The 21,858-nt window shown below is 41.0% G+C and overlaps 1 protein-coding gene and 1 non-coding gene across 4 annotated transcripts in view; one reads left to right on the forward strand and one right to left on the reverse strand.

Moving 5' to 3' along the window:
- Window positions 1–5,686: 5,686 nt before the first annotated feature.
- Window positions 5,687–21,858, reverse strand: part of LOC115870304 (zinc finger protein 677) — a 42,620-nt gene continuing 26,448 nt past the window's right edge. The window contains exons 1-4 of one of the 3 annotated variants that reach the window (XM_045292552.1): window positions 21,447–21,803; window positions 21,065–21,147; window positions 18,598–18,724; window positions 5,687–11,099 (exon numbers count right to left, since the gene is read on the reverse strand). In XM_045292552.1, the coding sequence (XP_045148487.1) occupies window positions 9,517–11,099; window positions 18,598–18,724; window positions 21,065–21,079 (1,725 nt within the window). In that variant the 5' untranslated portion in view covers window positions 21,080–21,147; window positions 21,447–21,803 and the 3' untranslated portion in view covers window positions 5,687–9,516. Of the gene's footprint in view, window positions 11,100–18,597; window positions 18,725–21,064; window positions 21,246–21,446; window positions 21,804–21,858 lie in introns of those variants that run through there. The other 2 variants (XM_045292551.1, XM_045292553.1) reach the window with 2 other exon arrangements.
- Window positions 16,150–16,256, forward strand: LOC115870378. The gene has a single exon (XR_004046659.1). It is a non-coding gene; the product is annotated as a U6 spliceosomal RNA (small nuclear RNA).

Raw genomic sequence — 21,858 nt, forward strand, 5'->3', positions numbered from 1 at the left:
TCACGATGGGCACTCCTGTTCCTAACAAACACATTTATGAAGGCATGGATAGGGAGCTTTAGGGATTATTGTCAAGGACTTGTGTCCTCCACCCCCCAAATCGTTTAACCCTGTGGAGGCCAAGAATCTTTGCACTTTGGTACCTAAATGATGATATCAACCCCAAAGATGCAAACTGCTGGGACCTGCCCACTGAGCGGGCTAGGGGTGAACTTTTACACCTTATTCACCGGTCACAGCCCTGACCCAATCTTAAGGGGATGAGGAGAGGAGAGAACGACTGCCCCCCAAATTGAAGAGCCAGAAGCAAAGTGCATCCTTTGGACGCAGAATCCCAGCACTGAGGACTTCCTAGACCCAGGAAAATGTTGATGCCAAGACACATGGGAATCTCTAAGGGATGCTGGGCTTACAGATTTTTGAAAGACCAGGACTCTCTCCCCTGGCCAACAGAGAAAGCTGTTCCTGGAAGCCAGTGCTCTGAATTTACACTGCTGGCTTCCTACACTGCCAGAGAAGAAATAGTTGTTTGGTAAAATCATTCACCTGTGCTAGTTCTGGTAGAGTGGCAGCCGCTGTTTAAGTGGGAACCAAAACCCAATTTCCTTATGGGGTGTGTTGGCTATGAAATTTACATATGTATAAAAGACACGTTAGCAAAAAAAGGAAAACATAGAAGTTAAAAAAAGACACATTGGCTATACCTTTATGTAGTAACAGCAAGGTTGATGCAAATTATTAAAGATTTGAAGTTGTGAAAAATACATTACTTTGACCTAATAAATGTATATTCAAATTTGTGCCATAAAAATGAAGAATATGTACTTTAAAAAAAAACACACATTTCTCTTATCTACTTTAATAATTAAAGAAATTGAAGCAAAGGTGCTAGAGATTTGTTGTTGTTGTTGTTGTGTGTTTCTCAGAAATGGTCTTCGGAGAGATGTCTGGTACTAATGCTATTTGAAAGAAACAATCTATACCTTTAAATTACATAGCATTACAGACATTTTTAAATACTATAATTTACAGATTAGGGAGGGGGTAGAGAAATTTGTTTGGTAGTTGCATGTAATCTTTTTTTTTTAACTGCTTGTCAATAAAAGAGAGGCGTCTTTCTAGTATGGCTTATACAAAGCAGACTTGAAGAGTGTTTTTAGCACACACGGACCACTAAAACCATCCGATACAGTATAACAGAAAAAAACCCAAAATATAACTCATTTTGTAATCCGACAGATCATATTCAACATCCAGTACTATATTTAAGCTATACATTACAATGGAATAATAATAAACAATATCCCAGTGATAACCCTGGTCGAGTCTCTGACCAGGGCATTTCTAAGCTACATGCAGAACATTCACGTCCTTCAGCATGGTCTCCATTTATGTCACTGACCTGGAATGAAAGTACATTCATCTCTTCCTTCCAATGGCAAATGGTCCAGAGTGCCGTTCAGTAACTTTTCAAAATCATTGAGTCAGAATTCCATTTCCACAGGCCTTTAGAAACCAAAAATCCACCACTTCATGTCTTTCACCATTTGTTCTTTACCCCCCATCATTGAGGTTACCATGACATCATGAAACTGGTCATTGGACCCTCTCCGCATTTCAAGTTTTCCCCTCATTTTCTATCATGTCTTTTCTACTGAGGGAAGATATAATCATTATTTTCTCATTTGCCACATCTTATTCAGATGGGAAAGGGAAGCCTGATGCACGCAACATGGAAAACTGAACACATCATGTTGAATGACAATTGCAAAAGGAGAAACAGGGTTTGCTCTCACTTATAGGAAATAAACACGTACAGACCAAAGCTCAATGGTTAGGAGTGGGAGGGAGGGTGAAAGAAGTTTGCTTTTAGTGCGAAGGCACTGAGCTTGTGCTAAAGGTGGTGGCATACTTTGGAAAAGGAGGGAAACAATGGAGGCACAACTTAAAGGATTTGCCACATTGAGTACTGTTGAATTAATTGTAAATGTGGAAGTTGAGATGCGTGTGCAGAAAGACTTGAAGAAAATGTCAAACCCTGAATTGCAAGACTGAAGGATTCAATGGGCAAAATATTGGTGAATGCGGAAGCATCAAAGCAGGAAGGAATACACAGTGATGGTTGACATTCAGCCACTTCGGGTGTTAGCCTGTGATCCAGAGGCGGTGGCATTGAAATAAGTCCATGCTGCACTGAAGACATTAGTGTAAAACAAGCTCCTGGAACGGACAGAATACCAATGGAAACGTTTCGAAAAACCGATGTCGCGCTGGAAGCACTCAGTACTCAACACTAAGAAGTTTGGAGAAGTTACCTGGCCAACCGACTGGAAGATTCCTATTTATACCCAATTCAAAGGCGATCCAAGAGAATGCAGAGATTACCAAATGTGGATCTTTCCAATGATCCCGTGGCCTAATCTCATTAATATCACATGCGAGTAAAATTTTCCTCAAGATAATTAAAATAATTTTTTTTTTATCAGTGTATCAACAACGAATTGCCAAAAAGTCAAACCAGGTTCATACTTTGGACATCTGTCAGGAGAGACCAGTCCCTTGAAAATGGCACCGGGCTTGGTAGAGGATCGATGAAAAGTTGGAAGACCCTAAGTGAGATGAATTGACCCTTGACTGCAATACCAAACTCACCCAGGACAATCGCGAGGATAGTGCAGGACCAGGTAGTGTTTCGTTTTATGGCCAGCACCAAACAAAAGAATAAATGATCTGATTTTTCATCACTTGTGAAAATTAGGGGATTTACCACTCATTGCATTTTAAAACTTCCTCCCCAGTATGAATTCTTTGGTAAATTCTGAGATCCGTTACCTGAAGCCGTTGCCACATTCAACACATCTCTATGGTTTTGTTTCACTCTGCATTCTCTCATGATCTAAAAGGTGGATAAAAGCCTCACGTTCCATGTTCCATTTGTGTAGTTTCTCTTCAGGATGTATGAATTCCACTTAGTGGCTTTGGCACATTTCTCACATCTGTAAAGGGAACTATTCTTTGATGAATTAGTAAGGCTTGAATTTTAACTAAAGATCTTGTCACATAAAATTACATTTATGGTTTCTCTCTACTATGGAATGTCTTGGTGGTAAAGACGGAAACTCCTGATAATGCCTTGATCATATTTATTCTATTTGCCAAGCTTCTGCTTCCCGCCAGCTTGAATGCTTTCATAACTCCAAAGATTTGAATGCGTGAGGAAATCGTTACATATATTGCATTTGTAAAGCTGGTCTCCAAAATGGATTGTTTTCTGTTGGATAAGGATTAAGCACTTAGACAAGCTTTGCTACTGTCAATTAGATTGAAGGTTTGTCTCCAGTGTCGATTCTGTTGAGTAAGTTTTCAGAGCTGGATAAAGGTTTTACCACAATCATTACCTTTGAAAGGCTTTTCTCCAGTATGAATTCTCAAATGTGCCAAAGGGGTGTGAGTCTGGCAAAATCCTTGCCACATGTGTGGTTTGTCTCCAGTGTGGATTCTCTGATGTCTCATGAAGTATTATGACAGGCTAACGGTTTTTGAAAGTTTTATTTTTAAGATTTCTAATAGGAATGTGCAAGGCCCCACAAGTATGAATGTCTTCCTTACTACATTCATTCCTTTTGAAAGGTTCTCTCCATTGTGAATTATTTTGGTTAAGATTTGCATGATTGGTAAAGGCATTGTCGCACTCATTACATTTGTAAGGTCTCTAATCAGAACGAATTATCTGATGATTGGTGATAACTGAGCACCGGCTAAAATTCTCCCCATATTCATTACCTTTGTTAAGTTTTTCTCTAGTATGTATTTTGTGGTGTGCAAACAATGAAGGGTGCGTAATCACCTTCCATATTTATTACAAATGTTGGTTTTGCCACTTGTTCTTTGAAAGGGAGACACCAATATTTTAAGATTTATCAACTTTAATACATTTGTCTTTCTCCTCATTACAAGATGTGACTGGACACTAAATCCAATCTATTTTGCAAAGGTTTCATTTATTTTCTTCCCAATCTGTTATATTTTAGCTTTCAACAATTCTAAAAGTTGAAGTTATGTTTGAAATATTGATCTGGACTTCAACAGATATATTTATGTTGTTGTTAAAATTACTTCAGGAAGTGCTGTGTTCATGATGCATTACGCCAGTGAGATTTTTGTTAGGGTCCTAGATATGCCTTTGTAATTTCTTTCATTATGACCCTCACTCTTATCATGTTTTCCTGGAAATCCCTGCAGTCAAAATCCTTCAATATTATGGCTCTCATAACTTTTATTCTTACTAAATTTTGGCAAAATGCTCCTTTAGTAATCTCTTTGGTGATAATTTCTGGTCATAAACCTAGCATATGCCTGAAAGATATATAAAACCATAGGCTTCCTATTATTTAGAATTGGAAGGTTAATATTTTATATTGAGAAATGTAGTATTATAGGAAAATAATGTGACAGTGATGAAATTTTCCAACTCTGGTATTCAAAAGTTTAGAAACACAGATAAAGAAAGGGTGATTACATGGAATCAGAGGAGGTTTTCATAGACATTTAAAGCACTCTTCACCTCACAGCAAACATATGGTCTCATATTTGAAAATGGTTTAACATTAGCATACATTTAGCATATAATTACTGAACATAAAAATTGCTAAAACATAATCCTCTTTAATGTAGTAAATAATCTACGAGGGGGTCCACCACGCCCACCAAAAAAACAGAGAAAAAAGCTCCGCTGGGCAGAGCTTTTGTAGTAGGCATTTTTAACACGAGGCGAGCATCAAGCAACTCCCTCTGAGCTAGTGCACCCAGTGGCGCATCCTGGGAAGGTTCTCTCTGGTCACAGAGGATTTTTTTTGTAAAAGCAGTTTCACTCAAACCTTGTTTTTGTGATTGCTGGTTTAAGAGAACAGGGTGTGGCTGTGAAATGTTGTTGCTTGCTTGGGAAGAAAATGTTGCAGTAACTGTGGTGATGAACCCAGCCCACAGGGACAGCACTATGGAAAAAACTCAAGCGTACAAGTGGTTTTGTTTCAAAAAAGGTGAAATGTCAATTGATGACAAACCTTGTTCTGGACATCCGTCAACTTGCTGAATGGTACAAATTTTGAGTCAAAGTGCATTGAGTTTGTTCCACCAGGTGAGACTGTTAATCAAGCGTTCTACTTAGAGGTTCTGAAAAGGTATCGTACAATAGTATGTGACAAAAAAGGCCTGTTTTGTGGCAGACAGGAGACTGGTTTCGCCATGACAATGCACTTGCTCATGCAACCATCTCGGTGATCCAGTTTTAGGTAAAAAAACAACAACAGCATGCCTCTCTTGCCCCACTCACATTATTCACCTGACTTTTCTTGGTGTGACTTCTTTTTGTTTCCACAATTGTAGAGGGACATGAAAGGGCAGCGATTTGATGACGTAGAAGAGGTGAAGGGAAAAAAACACGAGGGAGGTGCTGTCAGTCATCCAAACAGATGAGTTTGAAAAATGTTTCCAAGAATGGAATCAAAGATTTGACAAACGTATTAAGTGTGAAGAAGAGTAATTTGAAGGTGAGATGGTTGCTTAATAAAAAAATTTAGAAGCATAGCTTTGAAAAACAAACAAACAAAACCCCTGCTTTTTGGGGGTACCCCCCTCGTATAACAAACATAAAAGTAAATGGTAAGTCAGAATTAGAAAACCAAAATTGCACTAGGAAAAATCAAGAAAAATTTAATAAAACTTCAGAGAATAACAAAATATTCTACATACGTGTTACAAAACAATCGATAAGCGTAAAGAATGGACACGTTTGTAACATGAATCGTTGGTGCCTGGCTGGTTGCTATATGTTGAATGTTGATGTTCAGTGCCTTCAGACAGGTTGGCTCAGAATGACACTGTTTCCAGAATGAAACTGGTCCTGTGCCATCTTCACAACTGTTAGCTAGGTCTGAGCCCACTTGGCAGCTCTCGTGTCCGTTCATTTCATTGCGGGTCTTCTATTTTCACTGGCCCGCCACCGAGCATGAGGTCCTTTTCCCAGGGCACGGTCCCTCCTGAGAAGCTCCAAGTATGTGACAGGAAGTCTCACCATCCTTGCTTCCAAAGAGCATTCTGGCCGTACTTCTTCCAAGACGGACTTGTCTGTTTTGCCACTGAGAGAGGAGACTGAGCGAGTGAATCAAGACAAGGTGCTGAAGGACTTGTGTGTGGCTGGCTAATGGTCCTGACTGTCCACCTGAATCTTAAGATATTTTATCATGCACAAGTAAATTTGGCATTAAATCTATACAAAACTGAAAAAAATGTCAGAATTCATGGTTTTTTAAAAAACCTCACACATATACAAGTCTAATGGAGTCATTCAAATTTTTCGATCCTATGTAGGAACATTATCTGAGGATTAAATTGTGTTCCTTTGTTGAATCTCAACACATGAGTTTAATGGTGACAGCTGTTGTCTCTATCAAAAATATTTCTCATTGGTGTGAGATGTCTAAGAAGGCAACATTTTATTCTAATCTACATAGGGCTGCCGTGAGCCAGAGCCAAAACAATGGCAACTAATAACTAGTTTCTCTTTGAAGGAGAAATTATTTAAAGAAAAAATATTTTCAAAATTGAGGGTTTTAGGTGGTTGGAAAAAAACAACAAGGGTTCAGTCAAGCTCCATTACATATGGTAATATTTTCTCTAGTTTTGAATTGCTCGAATATTTCCAGGCTCATACTCACTTCTCAAATGTAATCAAATCACAAGTTTCTTGACATTTCAGATTCCATTTTACATATTGTCTTCTTAATACTTTTTCTAAATGTCACAATAATTTTGAGAATGTCAATTATGACAATATTGTATCATTACTCTTAAATAGGCAATAGTATATATATATTTTTGGCAATAGTATTTTATATACTTTTGTTGTAAAAATATATTCAATATTTTCCAAGTGAACATTTTTAGGTGTAGAATTTAGTGACATCAATTACATTAATCTGCAATCATTACCCATAATCATGACCCAATTTCCCATCATCATAAACTCCCTGTTTCTTACGCAATGACTTTCCTTCTCCATCTGTCCTGTGGCTAATACCAATAAATTTTGGTCTATACATTTGCCTATTCTTGTTTTTCATGTAAGTAAAATCATACAAGGGGGCAACATAAAGCTCATGGAAAAATTTTATTATCTTTTAACTCATTTTTTCCCCACAAACTTTTTGAAGCCTATATACACATACGATAATATACTGCATCATTGTGACCCATACGGGTCTTCTGTGGCAGTTACTGTGTGTGTAATATGTATATATATCTCCATCTGTAATTTTATACATTTAAAAATCACTTATCTGACAGGTTATACAAAAATGTACCACAGACAAGATGACTCGTGACTCTTTAGTTTGTTGATCCTTGTATAGATTACAAATGTTTCCAGGTGGGAAGTTGTGGAAAAACTTTCACCATCATGCACTACTAGCAGGAATAAAACATAGTAGCTAGAGTAGAAATCAGTTTGGTGGTTTCTCAGAAGGTTGAACATAAAACTACCACACGATCCAGCAATTCCATTCCTAAGCATATAATAAGAAGACATGATAACAGGAACACAAAGCTATACACCAGTGTGCCTGGAAGCACTTTTCACAGAAGCCCAAAGGTGGAAACAGCCAATTCCACCAACAGATAAATGGATAAAGACAATGTGATACACATATAACGGAATATCACACATCTAACTTCTGTCAGAACATGGACAGATGCTAAAAATCTGCTGTGTCACAACAGGGCATACACAGTTTGACCTGACTTATGTAAAGTGAGTAAATATATAGATACCCAAGATTATTGCTAACCGGGGCACAAGAAAGGCAGAGCAATAGTTTGGGGGACAGAGTTTATATTAATGGTAGTGGTAGAGTTTGGGAGAGTACAGAAGTAATAGTGGCACAACGTGAAAACGTAATCAAAGCCATAAACTGTCATGGTGGAAGTTGTGCTGGTTAATGTTTTGACATATTTTTACCACACATCAAAAAAGGGCCTGGTGAAAATATAATGGTATGGTCATATTCATGAAGAGTGATGTAGCGGTCAGGGAAATTGAATCTGAAATGGCAAATTTTTTTACTACCCATATAGATGCTCAAGAGCTAGAGTGTGGTGACAGTAACTCGGGTACACATCATTTGGTATCGGCAAGCCCCAAATTGCATATTGTTTGATTTCGCTGTGGGAAGAAAGGACCACAGATGCCATTCTTCCTTGAGAGTATAACACGCTTGTTTGTTATTCAGTACCTCAGCGATACGGGATACATTTAACAGAAGGAAACAACTCGGATTGTGAAAAATTATGGAATTCAAGTGAACTCTTGATAGATTCTAAATAAAAGGGAGCAAAATCCATAAGGCTAACTGTAACCCTATCTATGCACTATCGTCTCATTCTTTTGCTTACTGATCCCTTCTGATAACTTCTGCAGATTACAAACAAAAACCCAAACGCCCTGCCATCAGGTTGATCTCGGTTCAGAGTGCCCTTCTGAAGAACTGGCCCTGCGGACTTCCCAGCTGTGATCTTTCCAGCACTAGAAAGTCTCGTTTTACGCCTGCGGAGTAGCTGGTGGGTTCAAACTTTGCAACCCGCTACTCTGCTTGGTCTCCGATCGTAATTTTTTTTACATGAATTTTCACTACTCAACAGCTATTTACTTTCAAAGGAGAAACTATCGTTTACCTCTATCATTCTACCATTGGAAGGCTTTTCAAACGTCCGTGGGAAAATTCCATGGCCTTTCTACTGCATTTTGCCACAAACTTTTCAGTGTCCCCTAGCAGTCCCTACTAATCAGGAAAACACTTCACTAAGATGCTCTCCATGTTCTCCCCTTTCCCTTCGGTTTTACGGCTGGCTGATCCGCACTCCTTTCCGATAACACCTGGTGGCCCTCTGCCATACATCACACTGGTAGAAAGGAAGGTTGCACGTATTAAATATAATGACTCAGGGTCATAGTTTTACATCGGTCCCCTTCCCCTACGCCAGTGTCTTTCCGCTACGCCATACTGTAGGAATGACCTCTACGGGAAGCAGGCTCACTTTCAGCATGCTGGTCCCTTTCTGGCGGACTTCACGAGGGCCCTTGCGATGTTTGTGAAGAAGGCCTAACGTCAATCATCTTCCACGCCTCTGGCTGATTGACAGCAATAGTGTATAAGCTTCCAAAGAAACCTCAGATACAAGTAGATGATAAACTCAACCGAATGGGACTTGCCAGCAGACCCTCTTGCTCAGGTGACACTCAACAATGCACGGCTTGTCAATGACTTTGACCTGCACTTACTCAGGAGCTTGCACAAGTGAAGTTAATTTTCAAGTGGAACGACAGATTGAGTTCACTTAAGAATGGATGTTCTGATGTTTGGTCCGTGGTGGAGTTGGTTAAACAATATGCCACGTTCGCTGCACTTGTGTGAGGTCTCTCTCCATTGTGGACTCTGGTGGATCCGGAAGCCACACCATGGCCTAAAGGCCTTGCCATTCAAAACATGCATATGGCTTCTCTCCAATATGCATTCTCTCGTGTTCCCAAAGGTGGGACCGCTTGAGAAAAGCCTTCTCACACACATGGCATTTGTATTGTTTCTCTCCAGGATGTATATTCTGATGCCGAGTGAGGCTTGAGTACTGCTTAAAGGCTTTGCCACATTCATTACATTTGTAAGGTCTCTCCCCAGTGTGGATTCTTTGATGAATATTAAGGCTTGAATTCTGACTAAAGGCCCTGCCACATATATTACATTTATATGGTTTCTCTCCTGTATGGATTCTCTTGTGTTGAGTAAGATTTGAACTCCCGGTAAAGGCTTTCCCACATTCGTTACATTTATAAGGCTTCTCTCCAGTATGAATTCTCTCATGACCCCAAAGGTGTGAACGTGTGGGGAAGTTCTTACCACATACCTTACATTTGTAAGGTTTCTCACCAGTATGGATCCTCTGATGTTGAGTAAGGTTTGAGCGCTCAGTAAAACCTTTGCCACAGTCATTGCACTTGAAGGGCTTCTCTCCAGTATGAATTCTTTCATGTCCCCAAAGGTGTGAACTTATGGTGAAATCCTTTCCACATATATTACATTTATACGGCTTCTCTCCAGTATGGATTCTCTGATGCCTTGTGAGATTTGAGAGGCGGTTAAAGGCTTTACCACAATCATTACATTTGTAAGGTTTCTCTCCTGTATGAATTCTCTCGTGACCCCACAAGTAAGAACGTCTGGTAAATTCCTTCCCGCACTCATTACATTTGTAAGGTTTCTCTCCACTGTGGATTCTCTTGTGTTGAGTGAGGTTTGAACGACCAGTAAAGGCTTTGCCACATTCATTGCATATGTAAGGTCTCTCCTCAGAGTGCGTTCTCTGATGTTTGGTGAGAATTGAGCATTGGCTAAAAGCCTTCCCACATTCGTTGCATTTGTAAGGTTTTTCTCTAGTGAGCATTTTCTGATGTTGGGTAAACAATGAAGGATGCACAATCACTTCGTCATATTCACTAAAAATGTTCACTTTGTTATCTGGAATACTGCTGCGAGGTGGTGAAGCTGATGAGCCACTGTTGATAAATGTCTCAACTTGATTACAATCATATATTTTCTTCTGAATTTGAAACCTCTGCATTTCAGCTAAATGTGTCTGAAAGCTGAATCCAATTGTATTTTGTAAAAGTTTCCTATATTTTATTCCTGCATAGTCTATGTTATGTTTCAGTTTTAACAAATTTTTTACAAATGAGTACTGTTTGAAATACTGATATGCACTTTCGCTTACAGAGATACTCTGATTTAGTGGTAAACTAGTCCAGGATTGGTTAAGCTGTTGGCCTCTGGTACCAAATATGCTTTTGTTATGGGTCATAAGCACTCCTTCATAATTTTGTTCGTCAAATGTCCACTGACTTTCAAGTTCACACTTGTTTTCCCTGACATTGTTGAAATAAAAATCATCAATACCATGGCTTTCTTGTTCTTTCACTATCACAGGTTGATATAGTTCTCCTTTATTTTCATTTTTCAATGGTAATTCCTTGATCACAGAATTAGTAGAGATATCTGAAAGATACATAAAAGCCGGGCTTCCTATTAGACTTGGAAGGTAAACATTTTACATTGAGAAACAATATTACAGAAAAAGTAATAATTTCAAATGAGAGCGTATGAAACTTTGCAATTAGACTTCCATAGCATAGAGAATTGGATTTCTCAATAAAGAAATAGGTGATGATATGTAATTATTGGCATTTTCCCCCAGTCATCCCAAAGCACATATCCACTCAGAAGAGACGTAGGGAGCTCTTATAGTTGAGATGAAATGGACGTGTGATTCCAAACTAAAAAACCAAGTTCATTGTCATTGAGTTCATTCTAACTCACAGTGACCCTACAGGACAGAGCAGAACTGCCCTCCAGACTCCTGAGTTTGTAAACATTTATGGACAGAAACACTCATCTATCCCGAGCAAGAGAAAACAACGGAAGTGAACAACAGACAAATGGAAACCCCTGGGAATAAAAACTAGGATGCTGTTTTGAGGATTAAGTGTTTTGACAGCTCCTACGTAATTCTTTGGACTCTATAAGGTCCTGCACATACCTGCGTGTGGATTCATTCATGCTAAAGAAAAGCTCTGGAAATCACCAAAGCGTTCACATTTTCAGAGAGAATCAGGCACTCTGCCAGCAGAAAGGGAAACTGTGGCGGAGTTCTTCACTGTCTGGCTAAGTGTCTAACATGTTCCCAACATACACACAAGGTCAATCTGCTAGAAGTGGGAGGGTTTTTGTTGTTATTGCTCCAGGGTTTCAGGCAATCTCTGCAAATCAGTACTGATGACTCAAGCAATCGAGAGATTTCAGTGGCCACATAGGAAAAAAGGATATAAAATGAGAGCCTAGGGGTTAATAAACAAATATCACCAATGATAACACTCAATAACAATCCAGGGAAGGAGTAGAATTGGATTTTCAGATTTGCCACAACATAAAAAGGAGCTTCAAAAAGTTTGTGGGAAAATTCCATTACTTTTGTTCAAAATTTCCACAACTTTTTGAAGCCCTTTTGTAATAGTAAAAAATATAAAGAAATTATGCTTTTGAATGATTGTATTGGTGAAGAATATTGAATCTACCAGGGATGCCAGAAGAGTGAATAAATTTGTAGTACAATGAGAAGGCTCCTTAGAAGTGGGGTTAGTGACGCTTTATCTCACACACTGTAGACATATTATCAGGCGTCCTGCAAGAAGACATCGTGCGTTGTAAAGTCGAAGGTTAGTGGAAAAGAAAACTGTTAGTGAGTGACAATGGACTGACACAGGGGCTGTAACAATGGGCTCAGACATACTAATGATTGAGAATGGTGCAGGAATGGGTAGTGAGAATTTCATCTGGTGTACATGGGGCCACTAGGAAAGGGCATCTAACAATATTAAAAATGCTAGCTTTTAGAACACACAGGGCAGGTGAGGCAAAAAGTAAGAATGTATCCATACGGCGGAAATAATAATAAAAATCGGACCTGAGTAAGTTCCAGCAATGGACTACTAGAGAAACACTTTTAAGTATTTTGTGGAACGTTATCCAGTACCATCAACATATGTATAATGGGTGTCCCAAAAGGAGCACAAATTTTGAAGTTAAAATGGTTAAAAACGTCCAAAATATGAAGAACCGCGTGAGTCTACATATATAAGACACTGAACATATCCCATGCAGGAGAAACGTGAGGAAATGTGAACCTAGACGCATTCAGAGAGGAAGACAACGAAAGAATCTGAGAGCAGCAAGGGCAAGGCAACCAGTCACAGAATAGGGGAGGGAAGGGATCTTTAATAATATTAACACCTGATTTTTCCTCTAAAACCCTGGAGGCCAGAAGGTAGTAAAAAGACATGTAATGTCCTGAAAGAAAAAAAACTGACAACCAAGAATTCTGCATTAGGCAAAACTATCCTTTAAAAAGGAAGGAAAAATCAAGACATCCTCAGGTTAACAATAGCTGAAAGTTCATCAGTAGCTATTCCCTATTAGAGTGCTAAAATGTGCTGTGGTTGAGGATGTACAGAAACTGAACCACTAGTGCACAGTGGTAGCAATGCAAAGTGGTGTCAATTCTGTGGAACATAGTTTGGCAGTGCCAAACATAGATTTCCATATGATCGACCAACACCACACCTACCTAGATGCCCCAAAGAATTGTAAGCATCAAGTTAGACAGACACATGTGGACTACTGTGCACTCTGCCATCACTCACAGCAGTCCAGAGGTTGAAACAGTGAAAGTGCCCATCAACAGATGAAGGGATAAGGAAAATGTGGTACACTGTGATGAGGTGAAATTTCTTAATACGGTTCTTTTATCCACGCCTCTAACTCCCACCAACTGACTAGGTGCGACTTTGCAAATAGGGTGTGTAAATACTAATAGGGGAGGATCGGGCAGTTTTGCTGTTCCTCTAGCTATGAGAATGGGGCATCTCAGAAGCAGGAAAGGAGAGAATCCCAGGATCACCAGGGAAGAACCACCAGTCTAGCATATTTGTGTAAAATGGCGGAGGCGGAGAACAGAGCCACCAGAGGCTGCAGACTGAAGACCACAGAACAGAGGAGCCATGGCACGACAGAGCGGAGGGGTGTACCGGTGAGACTGGAGACAGTGAGGTGGAATGGCAGGTGGGCTTGCTGGCTAAGGACAGGCATGACTGCATCCGCACTGTGTGCTGATCCTGACTTATGGTAACCTAAGAACTTCCTTAATAAGTCCCCATAAGTGTGAGGGTCGTCTTTGAGTTCTGTGTTGCCGTCGCAATGAATTACGGAACCCAGTAGAAACTTAGTTACGTCATGTGGGGAGCGCTTGTGGTCAGAACAGGGGAAAAGAAAGATGGGAAGGTGGAGATATTTGACCTCTGCCTGGTGGCACATGGCTCTGGGATGGGGTAGAGACAGGGACTCCTTTCCTCACGGAAGCCGGGGGAGGTCAGCTATGACCCAAGCTCCCTTTTCGTACATACTGTGAAAGCTATGAGAGCCGGGAAATGAAAGACTGTCTTGTTTCCTTACCACTTTTCTATCACTTACTTTTAGTGGGAAATATTTGAGTTTTCCATGTCTGACAAGTTTTTGCCTTATACAGGTTCCAGCTTTCAGGGCACCACAATGAAATATTGCTCAGTTATCCAGTTCTGATACATGTTAACACGATTGAAACTTAAAATCATTATGCTAACTAAAATACATCAGCTCTGAAAGCATAAATATTGCATGGCTGTGCTTAGGAACTATCTAAAAGAAGCAGAGCCTTCAAAACAAAAGCTTGGTTATCAGGAACAGAAAGAGTGTGGAGTGGGGTTTAAAAAAAAAAAGAACATAAATCCTCATTCAATAAGAAATTCTCATTAAATGACAGGTCAATGGAGTTAGAATGTCTTCTTGGAACTATGTCCATTGACTGGGTAAAGATAAATTCATCAGGATGATCATTTGCTCAATTTAATGTCAGTGATTCTCAGGCTTTCACATGTATCAGTCACCTGGATGGCTTAATCAGGTAGAGATTATTGGGTGCCATGACCAGAATTTCTGATTCAGTGAGTTGGAAGACAAAGTACACCTGGAACATCAGCCATCCTTGAGACATGACATGCTCAGCCCCGACACTAGACACAATGAGTTCGGGACTGTGCGGTGATGCCCAGCAGTCTGTCCTGGGGATTATCACGCGCGGTCAAGTTGAGAAGCAACAGAGTATTAGATCCTGTAGAGAATGCCACACATCATGGCCTTTATAGAATGAAAGTTTTTTGGTCTTAATTTTGTTTTAAGATGTTCTAACACAAACGGGGAGCTGATATCAGGGGCTCAAGTGGGAAGAGAATGCTTTGAAAATGCTGATGGCGGCATATGTGCTTGACACATTGGAGGAATGTATGGATGGTGATAAGAGCCCCCCGATAAAAGTATTAAAAGTTTTTTAAGTGGCTCCGACTGACGTCGTGAAAGGAACCCGCCTCAGCGTTCCGTCTCTCTTCTCCTCCCTGGCCGTTCCCGCTCTTCACCAGAGACCCTCTTTGTCATGAGAGTGGATCACGCAGACTCAACACAGAGGTATTCTACATTTGTAAGTGACCAAGGAGTCTGGTGGCATAGTGGTTCCACAATGGGCTACTGAGGGCAAGGTCAGCAGTTTGACACCGTCAGCCACTCTGAGGGAGAAAGATGAGGCTCTCTACTCCTGTCGAGAGTCACCGTCTCGGAAACAAACAGGGGCGGTTCTACGCTGTCCTACAAAGTCTCTAGGCGTCGGCATGGACTTCTAACTGACCAGATAAGTCTGATGAGAAGTCGGAGGACTTATTAAACAGTGGTAAAGTCTTAATGAACAATTGGGATCGTAACGTTACTGATAACGCGGTCTCACACGCCCCCGCAATAAAAATATCGACTCCCACTGGTGTTTATCACTAAGAATATTGGCGGAGGTAGCTAAAAGAACATCTGTGGGCGTGTTGCTCAAGCACTGGTCAAAACACGGGTGTTCCTGTAGAGGTAAGTGACCCTTTGTTTTACACCGGATGATGACACACAGTGGTCCTAGATTTGGGCCTCAGGAAGGGTGGGGGCAGGGAGGAAGTGAAGACATTACTAGATAATGAAAACTCGGGGAGTTCATCACTAGTGGTCCCCTCCTACAGGAAAAGGAAAAGGAGTTATGTAGGCTAAAATGAAAGCAAATCAGAGACGAACTCAAAACCAGACACACACAAAACCAAAGATTATTGCAAAAGTCCATTTAACCCTATAATGCCTGAATTTCTAATTTCAGGAAAAACATTTTTTTTTGTTTTTATTCTTTACTTTCATAGTTATCAACATATATAACAACCAAAATATATTAAAAAAAAATAAAATAAAAATATATAAAATTTGCAATGTTTTTAAAATGTAACCAAATTGTCACATTTGTAATTTATAATTTCAGTACCAGAAACGTTTTAATTAAATGTTCCGAAAACATTGCACTCGGCGTTTTAGGGATAAACTGATTATTAATGTATTTTTTATCAAGTCCTTTTCTTCCCCTCTGATTCAAAAAAGAGCTATTGTGCTCGCTTCAGCAGCACATACATTAAAGTTGGAATGATGTACAGAAGACTGGCATGGCCTTTGTGTGAGGATGACCACCCATTTCCAGAAGCCTTCCATACATTCTTTTAAAATTATAACCCTTTAATCCCCAAAAGAGGGTGAACAAAACAAAACAACCACTACAAACCGATGCTGATCAGCACACAATGCTTAAAGATGTAATCTGTGACATGAACAAGATGGAGAGGAATGGGGCTGTAAGGTAGCAGTTACGGCATACAGTTGACCCTTGAACAACACAGGGGGTTGTGATACCAATGCTCCATGCAGCTGAAAATCTGCATGTAACCTTTTATTCCCCCAAAAGTTAACCAACAGAGAATTGTCAGTTAGTGGGAAAGCAACCCACTCACATTATACTAATTTATTGATATGGAAGGACTTCTGCTATTTGTTTTATGTATGTTTTGCACCTCTGTGATTATCTCTTTATTGACCAGGAGTCTTGCCGGTAACATAAATGGTTGATGAACACATTCTTTGCATGTTCTGCTATATAAGGAGCTCTGGTGGCAGTGGGTTATGCGCTGAGTAGTTAACCATAAGGTCAGCAGTTCAAACCCACCAGCTGCGCCATGGGAGAAAGACATGGCTGTTAAGATTTACAGTCTTGGGAACTCAAAGAGGTAGTTCTACTCTGCCTATTATATATTGCATGCGCATAAAAGCTGTATTGTCAACATAAGACAGAAAGGAATTTTGCAGTATGTGTAAGGTTTTTGACTCTACCAGTAAAGCAATTTGGCTTCACAAATTTTCTTTTCTTTTACAATAGGCCTTATGATGGATTCAGTTATACTGAAATGGCGGGCAACCCATTTGCAGATCTCAATCTTGTTATCAAGCTGTTTAAGTTTTTCTTCTTGGGAGCACTGCCACCAATACTCGTGTGGCACTTCTATGGGTCCCAGGTCACTCAAGATGTGCAGTATTGAACCAAACTCAATGAGCAATATCCAAGCACTGGGAAAGAGGATTTTCTCACAGTAATATGCATTTGACTGGAGAGACAAACTGCTCCCATGGTGATTTTAAAAACATTCGAATGCAAGTAGATTCTCAAAGTTCAAATACATGTTATTTAAGGGTCAACTGTACGATGAAAACTAAGTTGGGGTTAATTCAAACTAGATCATTATAAATTATGACATTAGCTATACAGTACTGACTTGTTAGGCAAACGTAACACCATATATAAGGGCTGTTGTGCTAAACACACCCCTTGCGAGGTGTTTTTGTAAGCACATTACTCTAATTTTTTGACAGCAACATGTGTTAAAAAATGAGATAGCATGCTTATGAAAAGAACTTTGGTGGGGGGAGGAGGTGGCGGGCCCAACATGCAGGAAATGTGGAAGTGATTTGTGTGGAAAGATGGTAATTGCCAGGGCAACTAAAAAAGCCACCCTAAAAGATAGCAGAAGAGAATGAGTTGTACAGTCGAAACTACTACCCAACACGAGTAGTAAGAGAATCCTTGATAAGCAAAGCTTTTAAGGATACAAAAATTACAATGGCAAAACTGCTTCCTCATCAGTAACTGAGTAAGTGGATTACATTCTCCATGTAAAGAGCAGACATGGACGGTATGGATTAAGAGAGAAAAACACAACACAGAAAAAAAAAAATCACAAACTTAGAAGAAAAAAAAAAAAGCTGGAAGGTCTATGTTTTTCCACACGTCAACAGAAAATGGAGTAAAGGAAGGGGCCCGATTTTGTGGGGATTCTGAGAAAGGCTCTCCCCGGAATAAAAGCCTTTCAAGACTGAGCTGCGTTTTTCTGTCTACTGCTACAGCTGTTGGCTGCTGCTGAGTTGGGCCCTGACCCATGGCGACCCCAGGCATCCAATCAAACCTTTGTGATCATACGTTTTTTCATTAACTCATTTTCAGAAGTAGATCAGTAGGCCTTTCCACTTTAGTCCATCTCAGTCTGGGGCCTTGACTGAAACTTGTTCAGGGCCATAGCCCTTTGTGTGGCTGAGAAGAAACGGTATCACAGATGGGTCTGGGGGTTCACAAATCTCTACAGGGACTGAGATTCTTAAAAGATGCAGACAGCCCTTTTCTAAGAAAGCAGCAATGTATCAGAAGCTCAGGGGGTAAAAACCAGGGAAGCAGGTACTTTTAAGGTTGCCCATACATACTTTTAAGGTTGCCCATACATACTCAAGTTCCAGAGCCACCGCTGACCTGGTCTGCAGAGGACAGATCATAAGAAGAAAAGGAACCTCTCAAAGTCGGGACACTGCGCTAAGAAGCTTTTCTGTGGCTAATCAAGTTCAACGTCGGCCTTGAGAACTGTGGTTTGAAATTATACCATTCAAGGCAAAGGCTCTCAAGAGTTCACAAGGAAACGACACACAGAGCAGATCCTGCCTTTGAAAGGGAAGTGATCCTCACCCAGGGAGACCAGGTTCCTGTAGTTCTCCAACATCACGTCCTTGTACAAAGTCCTCTGAGCAGGGTCCAGGCAGTCCCACTCCTCCTGAGAGAATTCTATGGCCACATCCCTGAATGTCAACAGTTCCTGTAACAGAAAGCACACCTCACCGAGTGGACACGGGAGACTTTCTATCTTCACACAAAAAAAATAAATGAGCGGAAGAGAAGGTATTAAGGACTGCTTAGATCCACAAGTGCTAACTTGGAGCAAGTTATTATGTGCCTAATTTTGTTAGACGTTTTCATCAGATGATGATCCTCAATTTCTAGAAGGTCAGAGCAGGAGTGGGGTCTTCAGGAAAGACAAAATCCATGGTGGCTTCGAAAAAAGGTCTCCCCTGAGAAGCCAAACTCCCTGCCATCAAGTCAAATCTAACTCACAGTGACCGAATAGGACAGGACAGAGCCGGCCCTGTGGGATTCCGAGGCTGTTAAGTCTTTACTGCAGAAGGAAACTTCATCTTTCGCCCAAGGAGCTGGGTGATTTTAAACTGCCAGCCTGGCTGTTAGCAGCCCCACGTGTAGATGATTTTAAACTGCCAGCCTCGCTCGTTGGCAGCCCCACGTGTAGCCCACTGTCCCACCCGGGGTCCTGAAGAAAGGTCAAAATCTAAATATGGTAATAATGAGAGTACCAACAAGCAATATGTTTTTGAATACTTCCCACGTACATGTATGAACTAAGGCAATGACATAAGAATCCATTAGTGATGGGTATGTCCACATGTTACAAAGGAGAACATTGACACGCTGACCATCTTCCTGCAGGTCAAACAGCTAATAAAGGACAGTCAGAGCCTGAACGCGGATGACCCGGCAGAGGCTAACACAGAGCGTTAGGAAATGGAATAGGACTAGAGGGAGGCGGAAGGGTTCAGGCTCTGTTCAGCACGTCGGCTCTCTTTCTTCTGCTCCCTTGGTCACCAGTCACAGCCCAATGATCACAATGGTGACGCGGGTCAAAGGCAGGGCGGTTCTTAGGCAGCGCTGCGCAATGCTCGAGAGAGACTTATCATAGTTGACTTCTCGGCCACATGGAATGTGAGCTTTGCACAATGACCAAGTCTTTCTAATATTCCCTCTCTGAAAAGCATGGCCAAGCGGCGTTCCTCGAAGTTGAGGGGGATGGCTGTCAGGATGTAGAGTCAGGCTCCAAAAGTGGATGGATTTTTTTTTTGGGTACAAATAAAGGAAAACAATGTCACCATTCATGAATTAAGCACATTATGTTTTCAGAAAACGTAACTAGCCATAAGCTGTTGAAATCGCTTGTTTTTATTAATCATTTTATCGGGGGGCTCTGGCGAATCTTATGACAATCCATTCATCAATGGTGTTAGGCACACTTGGACATACGTTGCCATCAACATTTCCCAAACATTTTCTTTCTACTTGAGCCCTTGGTATCAGCTCCTCTTTTTGTATCCTCCTTCCCCCTCCAATCCACCCTCATGAATCCTTGATCAATGATATATTATTGATGTTCTTTCGTATCTTTCACTGTCTGCAGTCTCCCTTCACCCACATGTCTGTAATGGGTCCCCGTGGGGGGTGGGCTATGTATCCAACCCTGTGATGGGTTCCCGTTTTCTTTCCTGACGAAGCAGAAAAATCAAGTACAAAGACTACAGATGCCCAGCGGCCGTCTGAGTGTAAATAACAACAACAAAGGTAATTCTGATTTAAATAACTAAAAATATGTTGAAAAAGTGTCTCCTGAGAAAATGTGAAAAGAAGTTGAAAAGAAAAAAGAAGTTCAAGGCCAACAGCATAGAACGGGATAAAAGAGTACTAGAATTAAGTGCATTCACACATAATGATTATTCCATTGACTCGTTAAATGTTGTTGTCAGAAGAGAACTCGATTCTATATTTCAACACCAATTATAGAATACAATATTCTCTATCACGGATGTCTATTTTGAAGATTTCACTCAATTCCAAATGATTTACTGCTTCGTACCAAAAGCACTGCTTGATTCATTTACCTTCAGATGTACTGTAAGTCAGGTGGAGCAGGTATTCTCATATTAGTCTTCCTTACTAGACTTTTCCATGGGCTCTAGCATATCAGTACAGCACACATATGTGCTAGTCCACACAGAGCTGACAGGGGATTGAGATATGGCCCCTGACTTCTTCCTGCCGCCCACCCTCACTCCTCCCATTAGACCTACTCCCCATCTCTCACTCGGGCTTGGTGTAAAGTCTTTCCCAGCATGCTCCCCACATGGAGCCTGCTCACAGTCCCAGTTCCCTGGGATGACATGTCATGATGACATGGATTCTGCGTTGAAGTGAGAGAGGATGAAGGAAGGCCATGGGTGAGGGGGAGCTAATGTTTCAGGGCACAGAGGAAATGAACAAATGTCAGGTGATAGCTTTTCAGAAGGGACAGGGCAGAGCCACCGACTCAGACAGTTACCTGGGACTCAGCCATTCTGGATGCCTTGATCTCTCCTTCTTTTAGCTTCCTTTGAAGGTAAGGTCAGTCTTGAGAAGTCAATTCTGCATGTTGGGGAAAAAAAATGCTGTCAAGGGCATAGAATGAAGTTATTTCTATCCTATTTCGGCCACATGTATAACTGAGAGAGAGAGAGAGAGAGAGAGAGAGAGAGAAAATATCTCCGTGGGGAAAAAGGGTTCCTGCTGCCCACTGCCCCAGGAGGACTTGGGGACAAGCAAATCGTACATGGAGACCAGTGGGAGAATTTATTGCCCTCCCCTTTTAAAGACACCCTTACAAGGCTGCAGCAGGGCTGGACTGACCACCCCTTTAAGGCCCCAGGCCAGGCCTGGCATCATACCCTGTTCACAGCAGAGGGCCCTCAGCTCCCCTGGACCAGGGAGGGGTCTCAACCTCAGAAATGAAGCGCCCAGAGTTTTGAGCTGAAAGCTGGCTGCAGAGGAGAACACCAGAGGTGACTAAACATTTTTTACGATGCACCCCACCCCATCTACTGGAGGGGCTTCCCTGGGGGAGAAGGCCTGAACAATGAACAGTCCTTACTAATTATGGAGGGATTTAATTCTCAGACCCCCTGGGATTACCCAAATAGGAGGGTGCCCAGGTCTCTTTGGTGAAATGGCATAGTATTTACATAGAAACTACATACCATCTTCTCCTGTACTTGAAATCACCTCTAGATAACTTAGGATGCCCAGTTCCACTTCATGCCATGTAAATAGCACTTGCAGATCCCTCAGCCTTTGAAGACT

This window comes from Echinops telfairi, unplaced genomic scaffold (genome assembly GCF_000313985.2).
Source record: "Echinops telfairi isolate 266 unplaced genomic scaffold, ASM31398v2 ScPeMD7_655;HRSCAF=1070, whole genome shotgun sequence".
Lineage (NCBI taxonomy): Eukaryota > Metazoa > Chordata > Mammalia > Afrosoricida > Tenrecidae > Echinops > Echinops telfairi.